The sequence below is a fragment of the Etheostoma spectabile genome, chromosome 5 (genome assembly GCF_008692095.1).
Source record: "Etheostoma spectabile isolate EspeVRDwgs_2016 chromosome 5, UIUC_Espe_1.0, whole genome shotgun sequence".
Lineage (NCBI taxonomy): Eukaryota > Metazoa > Chordata > Actinopteri > Perciformes > Percidae > Etheostoma > Etheostoma spectabile.
Genome location: NC_045737.1, coordinates 28,197,123 through 28,214,651, shown reverse-complemented (window position 1 = coordinate 28,214,651; position 17,529 = coordinate 28,197,123). Strand labels below are relative to the sequence as shown.

The 17,529-nt window shown below is 41.0% G+C and overlaps 1 protein-coding gene across 3 annotated transcripts; it reads left to right on the top strand.

Annotated features, from left to right (window-relative positions):
* Nucleotides 1–917: 917 nt before the first annotated feature.
* ap3m2 (adaptor related protein complex 3 subunit mu 2) lies at nucleotides 918–10,998 on the top strand. 3 transcript variants are annotated; one of them, XR_004332155.1, is made up of 10 exons: nucleotides 918–1,030; nucleotides 2,224–2,508; nucleotides 2,612–2,783; nucleotides 4,165–4,302; nucleotides 4,781–4,866; nucleotides 5,771–5,904; nucleotides 6,458–6,665; nucleotides 6,873–7,017; nucleotides 8,938–9,638; nucleotides 9,715–10,998. XR_004332155.1 is itself a non-coding variant. In XM_032516798.1 (9 exons), the coding sequence occupies exons 2-9, from the start codon at nucleotides 2,236–2,238 to the stop codon at nucleotides 9,036–9,038; spliced, it is 1,257 nt and encodes a 418-aa protein (XP_032372689.1). In that variant the 5' UTR covers nucleotides 918–1,030; nucleotides 2,224–2,235; the 3' UTR covers nucleotides 9,039–10,998. The 3 variants fall into 3 exon arrangements, 2 of the variants coding, with proteins under 2 accessions (XP_032372689.1, XP_032372690.1); XM_032516798.1 differs by having other exon boundaries at nucleotides 8,938–10,998; XM_032516799.1 differs by having other exon boundaries at nucleotides 920–1,029; nucleotides 2,211–2,508; nucleotides 8,938–10,998.
* The last annotated feature ends 6,531 nt before the right edge of the window (nucleotides 10,999–17,529 follow it).

The window sequence follows — 17,529 nt, the reverse complement described above, 5'->3', positions numbered from 1 at the left end:
ATAGTAGCATAGCTCATAGTATTATGATCTATATATGATCAATAAATATGTATGTAATATGTATATATTGTATATATAGTATTATATATATGTATATATGTATATATATATATATATATATATATATATATATATATATATATATATATATATATATTATAATATAGCCTATGTGATGACCAGTGGCAATAACAGTCACAATAAAGACAATGGAACACTGACTACAAATGGTAGTCGTAGTAGTATATGTCATAGCAGGGCACTGTAGGGCGTGGCAGAGCGTAGCAGGGTGTAGAGGTGTAGCAGGGTGTACAGGCTAGCAGGTGCAGGACCACGGCGACAGCTGCAGCCTTGTTGCCATCCTACTCCAAGACCATGGACCCTAAGGATCCCCAGAACTAGGTTGGTAACAGGTATTCCTGGGACAGGGTGCACGCACATGGAACGGGAGAGGAGAGAGAGAGGAACTCAGTGTGTCAAAGGAACAACCGTTCTGTGTTAATTTACTTTAACGTTGTTTAGGGGAAAAAATATAAAATAAGATGTTTCTTTGTAAATAACATGTATTAAAAATAGCAGCATGCAGACCAACTGGAGAAATATTTTTGTTGCTAAGCATTGCAGAATTATCCTCAGTGAAGTTTTCTATTAACTATGTCCCTGAGCTGTTTCTATTTGAATGAATGGAGAGGAAAATCCACAAGATGAAATCTGATACTGGAAACAAAATGTCAGACTAGCTACATCTCAAGGCCAATCAGCGGGCTGCTTTGCTGGTGTTTACTGTAGCGCTCCCTCCATGGTCCAATCAAAGCCAAATCACGAGCCACCAGCTTCCGTATCGTTGACCAATGATCCTATTAGGTAGGCGGATCTTTATGGTCTCCCCTGATTCTGATTGGTTTGCGGTCCTCTCTATTCTTCCTCACACCAAGAGCTGCTCCACCTAACGGGAAGCAACGACGGCGGCTTAATCTTTCATCAGGAAAAAGGGTGAAAGGCGAGACGAAGCCGTAAAGAACTGTCTTTGGTAAGTCACTTGCAATTTATGTATGGCTCAAGCTGCAAGTGGTCATTTTTCAGTCAGAACAGCCTCGTCATTTGAAAGTATTTCCATCCCGTGGACAGGGTGACAGGGCTTTTCCTGTCATGAGACAGTGAGGCAGGAGGCGGGACCGGCGGAGCATCCTGGACCGGGACGCAGGCCTGTGACTGCTCTCACATCCAAACAGCTAGCTAGTTCCTTTGTTAAATGTTTTATCGCAGTAATAATTAGACCTGTGTGTAGCTGCAAGTTATTCCGGTTCTTATGGCGCTGAGTGATATCCGGGGGGAACTGGATAGCGTCGCCTCATAGTTAATTAATATTCCGGTGTCATATTTCCCAGCCGGGTCACGCTAGCTAACTCAGCGAGACAGGTTAGCTAACGGTAGCCTACGGCTTCAAGTAAAACCCGCTGGGTAGGGGTGTCTCTGCATGGAGACATGTAATGGACATTTGATGGACCCATTACACGTCCTGCCGTTTATGAGTCCAACCTCGTGATACTGTTCAATCAGTGGTGGAAGAAGTAGTCAGAGCCTTTACTTAAGTAAAGGTACTAATACCACACATACTGTAAAAAAATACTCTGTTGTAAGTAAAAGTCCTGCATTGAAAATGTTACTTAAGTGAAGTATGTAAGTACCAGCAGGAAAATGTACTTCAAGTATTAAAAGTAAAAGTACTCGTTGTGGAAAAGTACAACATTTCTCTCTGAAATGCAGTGGCGTAGCAGTAGAAAGAGACATGAACCCCTCTGTGTCTCCTTCAGGCATCCAACCCCAACCACTGGGCTGCCTGGAGGGAGACTACTCTTATAACACAGATACACCGTGAAAACAAAAGTACCTCAAATTTGTACTTAAGTACAGTACTTGAGTAAATGTTCCCAGTTACATTCCACCACTGGTTGAAGTTGTATTATTTTGAGGGCTGTGGATTTAACAATGTAGTGCGTAATAATCCTTTTATAGAAGGAAAAAAAAAAAAACCTTGCTCTTTAACAAATGAAACATTGAGCACACAGACCTTCTCGCTACTGAGGAAAGCACATTGTATGCCCAGCGCTTGTAGATAAAAACTTGGTTTATCTACCAAGAAGTGTGTCATGTGAGAGGAGGACGGGCTGTCTTTCAGTAGTGGGCTTGGACTCACTTTTGTTTTTCTCGTTACCCTCTCAGCCTCCAGCCAAAATGATCCACAGCCTGTTCCTAATCAACGCCTCAGGGGACATTTTCCTGGAGAAGCACTGGAAGAGCGTGGTCAGCCGCTCTGTGTGTGACTACTTCTTTGAGGCACAGGAACGCGCCACTGAGCCGGAGAACGTCCCACCAGTTATACCCACACCGCATCACTACCTTATCAGTGTGCTCAGGCATCGCATCTACTTTGTTGCAGTCATCCAGAGTGAGGTGCCACCGCTGTTTGTCATCGAGTTCCTGCACAGAGTCGTCGACACGTTCCAGGTTTCTGGCTCCCTTAGCATTTTTCAGTTCACTTTAAGTTCAGTTCAAATGACTCATATCTGACTTTGAATACCGATATCCTGCCTGTGTTCTTTGTTCTCAGGATTATTTTGGAGTGTGTACCGAGGCTGCTATTAAGGACAATGTGGTAGTGGTCTATGAACTACTGGAGGAGATGCTGGACAACGGCTTTCCACTGGCCACAGAGTCCAACATCCTCAAAGAGCTCATTAAGCCTCCCACCATCCTCCGCACAATGGTCAACACCATCACAGGTACGGCCCATGTACATGGTAGCCACAGGGTCTGTAGAAAGTGACTGCGACACTTTTACTATCTGGCAGGTGGAATGTAACTACATTTACTCAAGTACTGTATTGAGTACACGTTTAAGGTACTTGATTTGAGTCTTTTCTTGTCATGACACATTCTACTCTGCTACATTAATCTGACAGCTTTAGTTACTTTACAAATTGAGATTCTTTCACACAAACACACATGTCGTATATAAAATGATGTTTTGTTTTAAATTAAGCTACCCAGTACAGAAAAATAGTCATTTAAATAGTAACTAAAAATGTGAACCAGAGAGCTCTTGTCTTGTGTAGGAAGAGGGGCGGAGCCTCTAGTTCATCACTGAAGGTCGTTTATATATTGAAAGTTTTGCCAATCTAGCCTGTCCAGCAGGGTGAAGGATACTCGTTCATATGCAGCAACTGTACTCAGGGCAATGATGGGGGCTGAGCTGACTCCCACTGCTGGACTATCAGTTTCCTACCATTCATGATAGCTGTCTGGACCCATTCAGCATCGGCTGAAGCAATACAATCTTTTAGTGTAGATGGGTCTCTAATGGGTATGAACCCCTAGGCCCACACCTTTCTGAATGCACACATATACTGATGACCAGAAGACTTTCACTTTTGGGCAGTGCCACAACATATGGGTTAATGTGCCGTCATCTGAGCACTTCCAGCACCCTATGTTAGGAGTGAGCCTAAGCCTGTACAGCTTAGAGGGAGTCCAGAACCTTCTATGGAGTATCTTGAACTGGATTAGTCTAGTGCGAAGGTCACGTGCCATTTTTTTTAAAGTTGCAAACTATATCGGTCCATTCTTCCTCTGTTAACGTAATTTCAAGGTCCATGTCCCAAACCTTCTTTAATGAAGACAGGGTGCCGTATGTCTCTAGCAGCATTGAGTAATAAAGAGATGCTTCGTGGCGGTACTAGACCATCTTCACACAAATGCGCAAACCCATTTCTATGCAAATTAAACTACCCAACAATACAACGGACTACAAGTTAATCCTTTCCATAAGGTTGTCAGACAATTTTATATTTTTATATATATTAATCTGAGTCTGTCGGCGGAAAAACAAGCACTTTTGTGAAGGGAAATACAAGCTGCCCTATTAACTTACATTGTAGCTTGTTTCGACGCTGCAGAGATCTCGCTTAATATTGGACCAATGTCAAAGATTGTTGTTCCCATCAGTCACTTGGACACAAAAACATGGGAAAATATGGTTAAAAAACCCTGGTAGTTACCCTTTAAGATAAGGTAACAGATCAGTGTTATGGCAGGAGCTATTGCAACAACTGATTTGTGTAAATGTGCTTGTTGTTTGACTTTTGGTTGACGTCTGTTTTCCAGGCAGCACCAATGTTGGTGAACAGCTCCCAACAGGCCAGCTGTCAGTGGTGCCATGGCGACGCACCGGAGTCAAATACACCAACAACGAGGCCTATTTTGACGTGGTGGAGGAGATCGATGCTATCATCGATAAATCAGGTATTTCTCTGAAAAGCCTGCTGGTCAAACGTATCATTGCTCCATTATTTGGCCGTGACTACATTTCTGTCAAGGTTCCATGGAACAATTAATGGAGAAATTTTATCTTTCCAATTAAAAAAATAAGAAGCTTATAATAGAAATAGAGCCCTGTAAATTATAACGTATTGCAAGATATGGGCATTTTGATCACGATAACATGTAATGCTTACTGTAATGGCATTTCATTAAATTACTATGCATTAGTTGCATTAACACTTTTTGTTTGCGAGAAGATCTTCAGTTTGATTATTGTTGGGGTTTGTGGAGGAAATGGTCTGATTAAAAAATAATGAACTGTAGCTTAAAATATGGGCCATCAGCAGCTTTACTCAAACTTACTTCTAACTAACTAAAACAGATTTGGTTGTTAATTTATGTACTTTTTAAAAAAACTTTCTGTCAATGTCTCCCAACGACCTCCACCCCTCCTCCTCAGGCTCCACTATTACAGCAGAAATCCAGGGAGTCATTGATGCCTGCGTAAAACTGACAGGCATGCCCGACCTCACTCTCTCTTTCATGGTGAGTGTCCTCTTTTCCAGAGTTCTACACCTCTTGTGTAATTTCAACAAATACGCCAACTCTTTTTATGTACTCAGTGGATCCGCACTGATGATTTATCCATCTATTTATCTGTTTATTTAAAAGGGACCGTGCACATCAATTGACATTTTGTTGTTTACACTTAAAATGTAAATGTGCCAGAGTTAGCAAAAAAGCTCATATTCATCAATAGTCCCTTGGCAGGTCAACACATCATCATATTACATTAATTTAAAAGAACGAAAAAGAGATAGAAAGCAAATGAATGAAGAAAAAGAGAAAATAAAAAATAAGTACAATCCAAAGAAGGGCGGTACCTAGGATGAGGTAAAGCAGCTATCGATGATTGCAGGTTTGATTGTTTGGAGTGTGAGTGTTAATGACAGCCAGCTGGAGCGTTCTCTGGCTCCAACAGGAAGGCAGTTCCAGTAATGTGAGACTGAGAAGACTGTTTGGCCAAACTTACTACGTCTATGCTGTACAACAGTAGAGTATTAATGATAGTAATAATAACAAATAGCGCTTTCTATCACTCACATACTTAACATTTTGTAAATACATAATTGCAAGTTAAATCTAGAGAGTATTAAATGTGTAGGTGGGATGAGTACTGTACGTTCTCAAAGAGGTAAAGAGCCCCCATAGGACTCCACTGATATCTTTTTCTATCACGTTATTCTAATCCTTTTTTGGCTTTATCCAAAATGCATTGGAAAGGGTTTGACTTTGCTTTGAAGTCAACATTGTTCAAACAGTTGGAAAGACAAAAGCCACCAGCTGCAGTAATAAAATGATTTTTGCCATATGAGTTTGCACATGTAAAAAAAAAAAAAAAAAAATGCACGTGCCCCCAAACTTACCTGTCCCACCGCCTCTTTCCCAGAATCCTCGGCTGCTGGATGATGTCAGCTTCCACCCGTGTGTTCGGTTCAAGCGCTGGGAAGCTGAGCGGATCCTCTCCTTCATCCCCCCCGATGGAAACTTCCGGTTGCTCTCCTACCATGTCAGCTCCCAGAAGTCAGTGGTTTTCCATTCAGTTCATCTGTTCATGCCACTTTATGGCAAAGGCATGAAGTTGAAACACCTCTCAACATATTATCCATATTCTTTTGGTTTTTTTTGTCAATAGTTGCCAATATACAGTATTTGATCTGTCTGAAGGATATTATTCCAAGCAGTGTACTACTTCAACAATAACAACGTTCTTTGAAAACATAAATCCTGCTACCATCAGTCCTGATCAGAAAAACAAATTGGATGAACCAGTGCTGCTGAGGGAGGTAACCAATACCAAAGAGAAGGTACAGAGTGGAAAAGCCCCTGGTCCACATGGTATCGCTATTTAATGTTATAGGCAATCCTTGTCCAAATTAGCACCCGATCCACTTGAAATGTTTGAGTATTGGCTGAAACAAGGGACCTTCCCTCAAACCCTTACTGAGGCATCCATTACGCTTACGTAAGCCTGGTAAAGTTACAGTCAAACAGTACAAAATGGACCCAAAGAAAATGATCCCACTGGCTAGTATGACTCTGATTCCTGTTGTTCGTTGGCCTGCTTCTTCTACAGCCTGGTGGCGATCCCAGTGTACATCAAGCACAACATCACCTTCCGAGAGGGAAGCTCCCAGGGACGTTTTGACTTGACTCTGGGACCAAAACAGACCATGGGCAAGGCCGTGGAGTCGGTCCTAGTCAGCAGCCAGCTGCCCCGCGGCGTCCTGAACGCCAATCTCAACCCCACCCAGGGAACATACACCTTCGACCCAGTCACAAAGGTACTTAGAAACAGTGTATTTGCATGTTTCTACACCTTAAAGTAAGGAGGGAAGTGTGCATGAAAAAGAATGAGAAGAGGTCTCAAAAAGCCGTAATTATTATTATTTACACCAACCCTCTCCAGGATCAAAGAATGTGTGGGTTTGACCTTTTTTCCAAGTGGCCGTGATCTTCTATTGCATCATGATGTGTTTTTTTTTGGCTAGATGTTGAGCTGGGATGTTGGCAAGATCAACCCTCAGAAGCTTCCCAGCCTGAAAGGCACCATGAGCCTGCAGGCCGGGGCCTCCAAACCTGATGAGAACCCCACCATCAACATCCAGTTAAAGATCCAACAGATGGCCATCTCAGGTACACACACACACACACACACACACACACACACACACACACACACACACACACACTATGGCATCATTCCAGGAATTCCTTTGTTTCTAGTTTTTCATTATTGTGATTCTCGGTAAAACAACACCTATCTTAGGCTGCGTTCAGACTGCAGGCAAAGTGGTCCAAATCAAAAGTAGTGAAAAAAATTTGATCTGGGCCAGATTTGGCCCAGATCAAATTTTATTCAAAGAATAAAAAATAAAAATAATAATCAGACCTGGGTCTGATTATTATTTAACTTTTTTTATTTTTTTATTCTTTTCAATACAACCGCAGTGTGAACAACCAAGGCGAATTTGATGCAACTTTTACATCAATAGCCCTTGCTGTGCCTTCTCTCCCCGTGGGGAGGGATGGGGCCCCTGCCCCTGGTGCGGCTGTCAACTGGGCCGGACTGTTGCGTTGCCAGGACGGGGATCGGCTCACGTAAAAGGCATCAGGGGTCTGCGGCAATGTTGCCAACCCACTTGACCCGTCTTGAAACACGGACCAAGGTGTCCAACGTGCCCCGTGGCGCGATGAAAGTGTAGGCCGGTCGCACGCCGGCTGAGGTGGGATCCCGGTCCGCGGGGTCAGACGCACCACCGGCCCGTCTCGCCCATACCGCCAGGGAGGTGGAGCGTGAGCATATGCGATAGGACAAGAAAGATGGTGAACGATACCTGGGCAGGGCGAAGCCAGAGGAAACTCTGGTGGAGGCCCGTAGCGGTCCTGACGTACAAATCGGTTGTGTGGTCACGCACACCCCTGCAGTGAATTTGAGCGAAAATGCTTACTTCCTCCAAAACCTCCCTAACTGTAGTGCAGCAGCGTTCTGCGTCTGATGTCATTGTTATTGTTCTTTTTCACATGCGGGTCAGTTCAAAAACACAAGCAGTTGACACTGGAATCTGATCTAGGCCATATTACAAAAATTGATGTGAATAACCAAATAAAAAATTGGATCTGAGCAAAAAATCCAAATTAAGCATTAAGACTTGCGGTGTGAACGGAACCTTACATTCCACACTAAACTCTCCCAGGCTGTTTTAGTAAATTAGATCCATATTTTATTATTAACTAATGGATGTAATTTCCACTCTATATTGTGCATTGAGAGTAATTTGAGAGAACACAGTTGAGAGAAGCTTTTCATTACATGCTCAGCTGATAACCACCTGACTGTCCCTTTCTGAGAGCACGGTGACACACTGGCCACTAGATGGGGCCACATGCAATAAATACACCACCTGTACTCTATGTACTCATGACTATACTCTATAAACACATTTTGATACACATTATATTCATTTTTGTTGAGTTAATGTATTCACATGTATTATTATATGGTTTTTGCTTAATGTTAATGTCTATAGAGTGATGTGACTTAGTTAGCATAGACATGCTTTCTAGCATTTTGTTATTCTAGACAGCATTTCAGGTAATATTCAAAGCAATATTGCTTAAAATGCATTATTTAAAATGAGTGAGTTAATTTCACAACATGGAAGGCAGTATGGCTACTAGTATGCATTTAATACATAGTTTTCTTTTAAAAACTACAATTTAGGAATGTGCAGGTGTGAGTAGCCCCAGTTAGGGCCTTTTCATAGCCTGGAAATCCAGACCCAGTCTGAAAGATTAAGGGTCTGGCATCGAGTAGTGAAATTCACCCATCTTGAGGGGCGGCACCAAGCATGCATTTGAAAATCTGACTGCACGCAATTGGATAAGACTAGGACCAATCACAACAACACACGGGGTCCATAAATCAGCCGCCCACTGTCCTCATAAACTCAAGCCAGATTTGTTTTGGTGTTGTACCAGCGTTTGCTCTTGTCCAGTGACACATCAGTTTGTATTGAGAATTTAAAGAAAAACTGTCTTTTTGTCCTGCCACAGGGCTGAAGGTGAATCGACTGGACATGTACGGTGAGAAGTATAAACCTTTCAAAGGTATCAAATACATGACCAAAGCTGGCAAGTTCCAGGTGCGGACATAAGGACTACTGCTCTGCGACTACTGGACCAAACCACCATGACACTAAGGGATGCTGTGATGGGGGAAGAAGAGAGAGTTGGTACATTCCCTGTGTACTGTATATGCATTTCAGGATTTAACAAATTAGAGGCGCCATTTAGCACTCAAGAATGGACCATTGCACATAAAATACCCTCTGTTGAAGTAAAAGTGTCAAATGTCCCGTAACCTTGTCAGAGCTTTGAGTTTGAACCAAGAGTAATAATGGTGCGTTCCATTTGAAGACGGACTTTCCAAGTTCCATGTCGGAAATTTTTACTGTAACATCCTCCTGAAGTTGGATTTTGGAGTTGGGCCGAGATGGCTTCTCTGTGGATCAACAGTAGTTAAAATGGTAGAAAATATACAGTTAATTAGCTCTTCTGTCTTATTTGTGACTCACTAACTGGCTAGAGCTAACCCCACTGTGCAAAAAACCGGTTATTCCAACTGGTTTATCTGCACAGTCAACATCGGCTGTGACGTCATTCCCAGCTCTGACTTCCGAGGTAAATGGAACGCACCATGAAGCATCCATCTCTGTCCAAGCTGAATCGAGGCCCAACCCAACCCAACCATCTCAGTTTATATTTCTCTTTGGATGTACTGATCATTATCAATATTCAGCCCAAACTAAGCCTAGGCAGTTACATGGGAAGTTTATGTTAATACAGGCTTCATCAAGTTCCAACATTTCAAATATTCTGATGCTGCAGAGCTTCAGCCATCTGTCCTCCACCTTTTTCACACAGAAATTGATTGTCTATGGCAAAACAAACAAGATGTGTTAGATATAGGAACAACGAACGGTATATAAAACAAGAGCTTCCCAGAATCCTCGGCTAAACTGAGACTGCATGAGCTGTATAGTATGAAGTTCCGTGTTTTCCCATGTCATGGAAGATAAACAGAGTTGTCTTTCAGCACATTAGCAAAACTGAGTCAAGGAACTAGTGGCAGTAGATCAGGTGGATGTGCTGTACCAGACTGTACAGTACTGTACATTTCTTTTTAAATCCGTAGGACAGTTAAGCCTCTAATCTAGAAAACCTAAATTAAAGTAAAAATGATATTTTTTCACAAAACATGCTCCTTGATTTTAACGAAAACGATTCTACATTATTCTTCTTGAATCTTTATTAAATCATTAATTGCAACCTACCAATGAAAATAGGCATCGCTGTATTTCTTATCGCCCTTCTGCCTCTCCTCTCTAGCTTTTCTTGTTCTTTTTTCAAGCAGTCCTCTGTTCTCCTGTTTGTTCTTCTGTTTGTTCTCCTGTTCTCTTCTTGTGCTCCTCATCTCCCATTGCAATAGCGTGATGATTTGGTCTGCATCACTGGAGTCAGCACGCTGACATATGAGACTGTAACACTGGAGCCGTCCTCAATCATCACTTTCACATCTGCTGGTCCTAACGTGTCCTTTTAATGCCAGTGAGATGGATGCAGAGTGTTTGAGCTGTTTATTACCAAGAATTTCAGGTACATGTTCAAATGTTTTTTTTTCTACTTCGACTATTATTTATTAAACAAACCAAGATGATCCATTTGCTTACGTAATGTCCTAAGCAGTGTTTCATTACATTCTTAAATGCTTTAACTCTGAACCAGTTGTCATTTAACCATATTATGACCCAACAGTATCAGTTTTTGTTCTCAGCATATAGAAACATTGCCATGAATAATATTTTTGATTGTATCAATTTGGTGCTTAACACTGTGTGGTCTAAATTCTCCCAAAAAGAGTTCCTCAGTGCATCGCAGTCTGCATCTTAATATCTATTTTAACAAGTCAAGATAAACATATTAAACTATGTATTGTGGTATAATGGCCTCAGAAGACCTTTAACATCAGAACACAAGGTTTGCATTTTGTTTGTGTTTGTTAAACAGCCTCCAATGGAGTGTTACAATGGTGTAAAAATAAAGATTTGATGTGTTCTAACTGAGTCATAACCTAATTATTAAATGTGTATTATACTGTAAAGTTGGATATTGTGATACCAGGCATAAGGGAAATTATTACTTCTTTTCATTTCAGTTCTTAGTGCTTGAATTTTTTTTTCTTTCATTCAAACCTTTATTTAACCAGGATAAAAAACTCCTTGAGATTAAAAATCTCTTTTACAAGAGTGTCCTGGCAATGGAATGAATGGATTTTGATGCAACATTGTTTATGGATAGTCATAATAACATATTTAAGTCTATTTTGCAGTATTTTAGGCATAGACTTATGTAATGTTGTGGTCCTATTGATATGGAATCTATTAGTACTTTCTGTAAGTGTATATGGAGTCACAGTGGGATACAACGCACCAACGTTTTCATGACAAAGAACTACAGAGGGGGCTACAAACCTCAGATAACCTTGTGCTTTGGAACCCCCATCTAAAAGATAGTTATAGTATATATAGTTTATAGATGTTATTTAATACAACATCAAACCGTATTGTGCTGCCATAATTAGGGTGAAATCACAAAAGATGTTTTGTTTTTGTTCTGACTGTATGTGATCAACAGAAAATTACAATAGGTGCAGTTCTCATTTGAAGCAGCATCAAATGTTATTATTATTATTATGCATAGCTTCCTTGGAGTTCCTGCTGGTGAGAGTTACAAAGCTGCTCATATGCAGCAGTGTGAGCCCAAAATGGAGTTCTGGCTGATGACTGGCAAGCTACGGTTTGTTCAGTGGAATTAAAATGTAATAAGCACAGGTCCTTAAACAGCCAACGTGGAGGGAAGACTACTATCAATACTACTACTACTATGATTTTGAGGTTGTCCTCCCCTTCAGTCTTTCCCAGGTCCTCACTCCCAATTACATCCATAATATGAATTAAAAAGGAACTTGATTTTGTACTCAAGCAGAGGTATGATGAAGTGCCCATTCCAAACCATATACAAACTTTCGTTAGTAATGGTTGTAATATTTTTCAGTTATCATTTTTATGACCATGACTGAAGGTTGGTTACAAATGAATGGAACTGGTTTCTTTCACTTGTTCTTCCCTATGTAATGCACCCAGGTACTGTTATATTTATAGGGGATTTCAACCATGTCTAGCTAGACCTCCATCCATTTTTCATCCTTTTGACCACATCACTATCCTCCATAACTCCCTTTCTGCAGCTGAGGATGGTGTGGATCAGAAGACTGACCCTGGCTTGGGATAAAAGGCAGCTGAGCTACCTGAAGTCTGTCAGCGGGGGCCACTGCTCCCTTTAATAGGAATCAGACCAACCCAGTTTAGTGCAGGAGGGAGACAGGGCTCCTTCAGACAGAAAAGGTCCTGATCCTCATTCCCCTCATGATGTCACAACATCTGGCTCAAAACCCCTGCGTGACATCACAGGAATCTGATTATAAACCGCTCTTTGACATTCAAGCTATCCGTAAAAATGTCCCACCAACACCCTGAGGGCCGTTTCAGATCATCGTATGACCTTAAGAGTACCACTTCAAATCAGCATCACATGGGCCAGTTTTAAGTCTACATCCCCAATGTATGACGTCCCCCCCCCCCACCCCCCACCCCTTGCTCCAGCTGGCAGGATCCACTCCATAATTTACTGATGACTTAACCCTTTCAAAGGACACAACCTCTCTCTCTCTCTCTCTCTCTCTCTCTCTCTCCACCTCCAGCACCCTCGACCAGACATAGCGGCAGAGTTATGTCATTAGGCTTAAACTTTTTATCCCCTCTGTCCTTTTGTGCACGAGTATTTTGTAAATGTTTAAATATGAAAAGTTTTTGTTGACGCATTTGTAGCTCTCAATTGTTATTATTATTCCCTTATGCTATGTAAGTAGCCTACTTTTGTGAGTATTTTTCATCTTGCAAAGTCGTTTGAATGCTGAAGTGAACCGGAATATCGACGCATTTAAAGACCTCATCGCGGTTGGTAGGCGTTCTCTCTTTTCATTATGAATATTAGCCTGTATTTTAATATTATGAATATTCTTCCTATGCATACATGGTTGTTAAGTCGATGAACCCACTTGTAGATCTGAGTAACAAGAGTATCTGCTGCATAGTTAACGTTAAAGCTTTATCAAACCGCTGGAATGCGTTAATATTGGCTATTTGTGGGCGACTTCATTAATGGTTTTATTAAAGTAGAAATATTAAGACTTATGTGTCCATCTGACGTATGATAACACCTCTGCAAGTGTCTTTGGAGACTGTCGCGTGGATGTAAATCCCAGTGTGTATTGACACCCGGTGAAGTGCTGTGTTTGTCACCTAACGCAGTGGTCCCGCCGGTGGGCTGCGTGGACCCTGCTGGAGATAATCACCTCTATCTTAATGGAAATCTAAGGAGGCCTGTTACTTTTTATCTGATTGCTTTAATCGGTGTGGGCTGTACCATTGGGCCGGGGCATTAACATCTGGGCGGAGGGGAGCTAGCACTGACTGGGGGGCAAATGTAGCCCCATAATGTTGACTGAACCACGTGCGGAGCCGGCGGCGCGCGTGCTGTTGCTTCACAGTGTTATTGCCTTAGTTTGCGTTTATGAAAATGTAGATAACCCCCCCCCCCGCAACATTGTTATTGGTTAGGCCTTTTTGCTCTGTTTCATGTTTTAACGATACTATCATATTTTAGCAATTAGTCAAGTTTTGGAGGGAAAAACAGGAACATTCAGGCTATGTGTCCCACATGCCCAGTTGGATTTAGTCTTCTGTTTCCACAGAGGACATTAACTTTACCTTTAGCTATAAAGTAGACACGTTAGTTTCATCTTCACAACAAATTACTTCACACTTTAGCTAAGCTAACGTTACACCATGGACCCCCATTTGGTAAGTCCCCCCCCCCCCCCCACACTTAAAAGTTTCATAGCATAAATTATACTTACATGTACAAAAATAATAAATTGTGAGACAAATTCTGCCAACATTAAATGTTACAACGTATAGGCTGAGTGCTAATAGGCTACCTAATGTTAGCTAGCAAACTCGCTCAAAGTTAAATGTTTAGCTAGCTAGACTATTATTATTATTTCAAAGTTTGTGGTATACATTTAAATGGTGCAAGTACTTTGTTTTAATTTCAGCGTTTTGGGAGAATAATTAGTTTGGTAAGCTATTTATTATCTTTAATTTTTTCTCTATTTTTTTTTTTACAAAGTGTTAGTTATGCTTGCGCCTGGGGGCAAACAGGCCACAAAAAGCTAGTAATTCAACTGGTTTACAATTTTAAATCCATGTTCTTTTTAAATGCACAAACCCACAGTGGAATGTTAAATTGAAGTAGCCTATATATTTTATCGGGGCTTTTACCCTCTGCTGCTGCATTGCTGTTAACATATAAAACCTGTTCATTGCAGGCTGTGAAACCACTAGCACAGAAACATTGGGTTTTTTCAGCACAATTCACTTTATCTACGGTTGACTGGAGCGTGTGACCACAAGACAAAGAGAACTGTCCCTGGCATCAACTTATCACCCCCTGACTTTCATTCAGGGAGACATAAGCCCCCGTCCATGTGGGGTCTGCCATTAAAACACATCTTCGCAAACTGCTCACGTAGGTTTGGCTATAGGCTACCTCGAAACACAACACTGACAGCTGTGTTTGGAAACCAGACAACATCTAGACAGCTATCAGATGTCAGACTGAACTCTAAGAACTCTAACCCTAACCCAAATGCTACACAACCAATTATACCATCTATTTAAGTACATGCAGGCTTGTAAAGGGACATCTGACTGTTAGAAATTGCCATTGACCATGCTTACCCTGACACCTGCAGTGGACTAGGAAGAGCCTATGTTACCAACCAGCCATATGTTTAAATGGGTATAATAATTAGCAGATAATGTAGAATTCCACTGACAGATATCCATCCACTTTCCACAGACATAAAAGCCGTGGTGCTTGTTAAAGGTCCCATGACACAGTGCTGTAGGGTTGCTTTTATATAGACCTTAGTGGTCCCTGATACTGTATCTGAAGTCTCTTTTATATAGACCTTAGTGGTCCCCCAATACTGTATCTGAAGTCTCTTTTATATAGACCTTAGTGGTCCCTGATACTGTATCTGAAGTCTCTTTTATATAGACCTTAGTGGTCCCTAATACTGTATCTGAAGTCTCTTTATATAGACCTTAGTGTCCTAATACTGTTACTGAAGTCTCTTTTATATAGACCTTAGTGGTCCTAATACTGTATCTGAAGTCTCTTTTATATAGGACCTTAGTGGTCCCCTAATACTGAATCTGAAGTCTCTTTTATATAGACCTTAGTTGTCCCCTAATACTGTATCTGAAGTCTCTTTTATATAGACCTTAGTGGTCCCCTAATACTGTATCTGAAGTCTCTTTATATAGACTTTAGTGGTCCCTAATACTGTATCTAAAGTCTCTTTTATATAGACCTTAGTGGTCCCCCAATACTGTATCTGAAGTCTCTTTTATATAGACCTTAGTGGTCCCTGATACTGTATCTGAAGTCTCTTTTATATAGACCTTAGTGGTCCCTAATACTGTTCTGAAGTCTCTTATATAGACCTTAGTGGTCCCTAATACTGTATCTGAAGTTCTCTTTATATAGACCTAGTGGTCCCTATACTGTATCTGAAGTCTCTTTTATATAGACCTTAGTGTCCCCTACATACTGATCTGAAGTCTTTTATATAGACCTTAGTTGTCCCCTAATACGTATCTGAAGTCTCTTTATATAGACCTTATTGTCCCCTAATACTGTATCTGAAGTCTCTTTATATAGACCTTAGTGGTCCCCTAATACTGTATCTGAAGTCTCTCTTTATATAGACTTTAGTGGTCCCTAATACTGTATCTAAAGTCTCTTTTATATAGACCTTAGTGGTCCCCTAATACTGAATCTGAAGTCTCTTTTATATAGACCTTAGTTGTCCCCTAATACTGTATCTGAAGTCTCTTTTATATAGACCTAGTTGTCCCCTAATACTGTATCTGAGTCTCTTTTATATAGACCTTAGTGGTCCCCTATACTGTATCTGAAGTCTCTTTTATATAGACCTTAGTGGTCCCTAATACTGTATCTGAAGTCTCTTTATATAGACCTTAGTGTCCCCTAATACTGTATCTGAAGTCTCTTTTATATAGACCTTAGTGGTCCTAATACTGTATCTGACGTCTCTTTTATATAGACTTTAGTGGTCCCTAATACTGTATCTGAAGTCCCTTTTATATAGACCTTAGTGGTCCCTAATACTGTATCTGAAGTCTCTTTATATAGACCTTAGTGGTCCCTATACTGTATCTGAAGTCTCTTTTATATAGACCTTAGTGGTCCCTAATACTGTATCTGAAGTCTCTTTTATATAGACCTTAGTGGTCCCCTAATACTGATCTGAAGTCTCTTTTATATAGACCTTAGTGTCCCCTAATAGGTATCTGAAGTCTCTTTTATATAGACCTTAGTTGTCCCCTAATACTGTATCTGAAGTCTCTTTTATATAGACCTTAGTGTCCCCTAATACTGTATCTGAAGTCTCTTTTATATAGACTTTAGTGGTCCCTAATACTGTATCTAAAGTCTCTTTATATAGACCTTAGTGGTCCCCTAATACTGAATCGAAGTCTCTTTATATAGACCTTAGTTGTCCCCTAATACTGTATCTGAAGTCTCTTTTATATAGACCTTAGTTGTCCCCTAATACTGTATCTGAAGTCTCTTTTATATAGACTTTAGTGGTCCCTAATACTGTATCTGAAGTCTCTTTTATATAGACCTTAGTGGTCCCTAATACTGTATCTGAAGTCTCTTTTATGTAGACCTTAGTGGTCCCTAATACTGTATCTGAAGTCTCTTTCCCAAAATTCAGCCTTGGTCAGAATTCCAGCCACTAGAGCTTTTTTGTGCCATTTCTGAGTCTGTAGCTTTTGTGGAGGAGAGACTGAGGGGAGGCAAGGTGGGGGCGTGGCCTTGACCAACTGCCACTTTGCTCGTTTGAAAGCCATGATGTCTCTCTAATGGGGGGGCCAAATTCTCTGGGCGAGCAAAGCAGAGAAAAGGGGAACTAACCTTTCCCCTTATGACCTCATAAAGGGCAAGATCCCCATCTGAGCTTTCATTTTCTCAAAGACAGAGCAGGATACCCAGGGCTCGGTTTACACCTATCACCATTTCTAGCCGGGGGGCATAGGCAGGCTGGGGGGACTCATATTAATGTTAAAAAAAACCTCATAAAGTGAAGTCTTCATGCCATGGGACCTTTAACACCAGGAAGTGGTCCGCTGCAACTCTCAGTTCTTCTAAATCAAGCCTGAAGACTTTTCTGTTTAACGCTGACTGGTTTTAATTTCTTTCTCTGCACGGTCTCTGTTTTATTCCAGTTTAGCTACTTAATTTTCTATTCTCTTTAACGATTGTTTTTAATTGCTCTATAATCCTTTATGTAAAGCACTCTGAATTGCCTTGTTGCTTGAATTAAAAAATAAACGTACCTTGCCTCGCCTTATAAACATGAACACACAT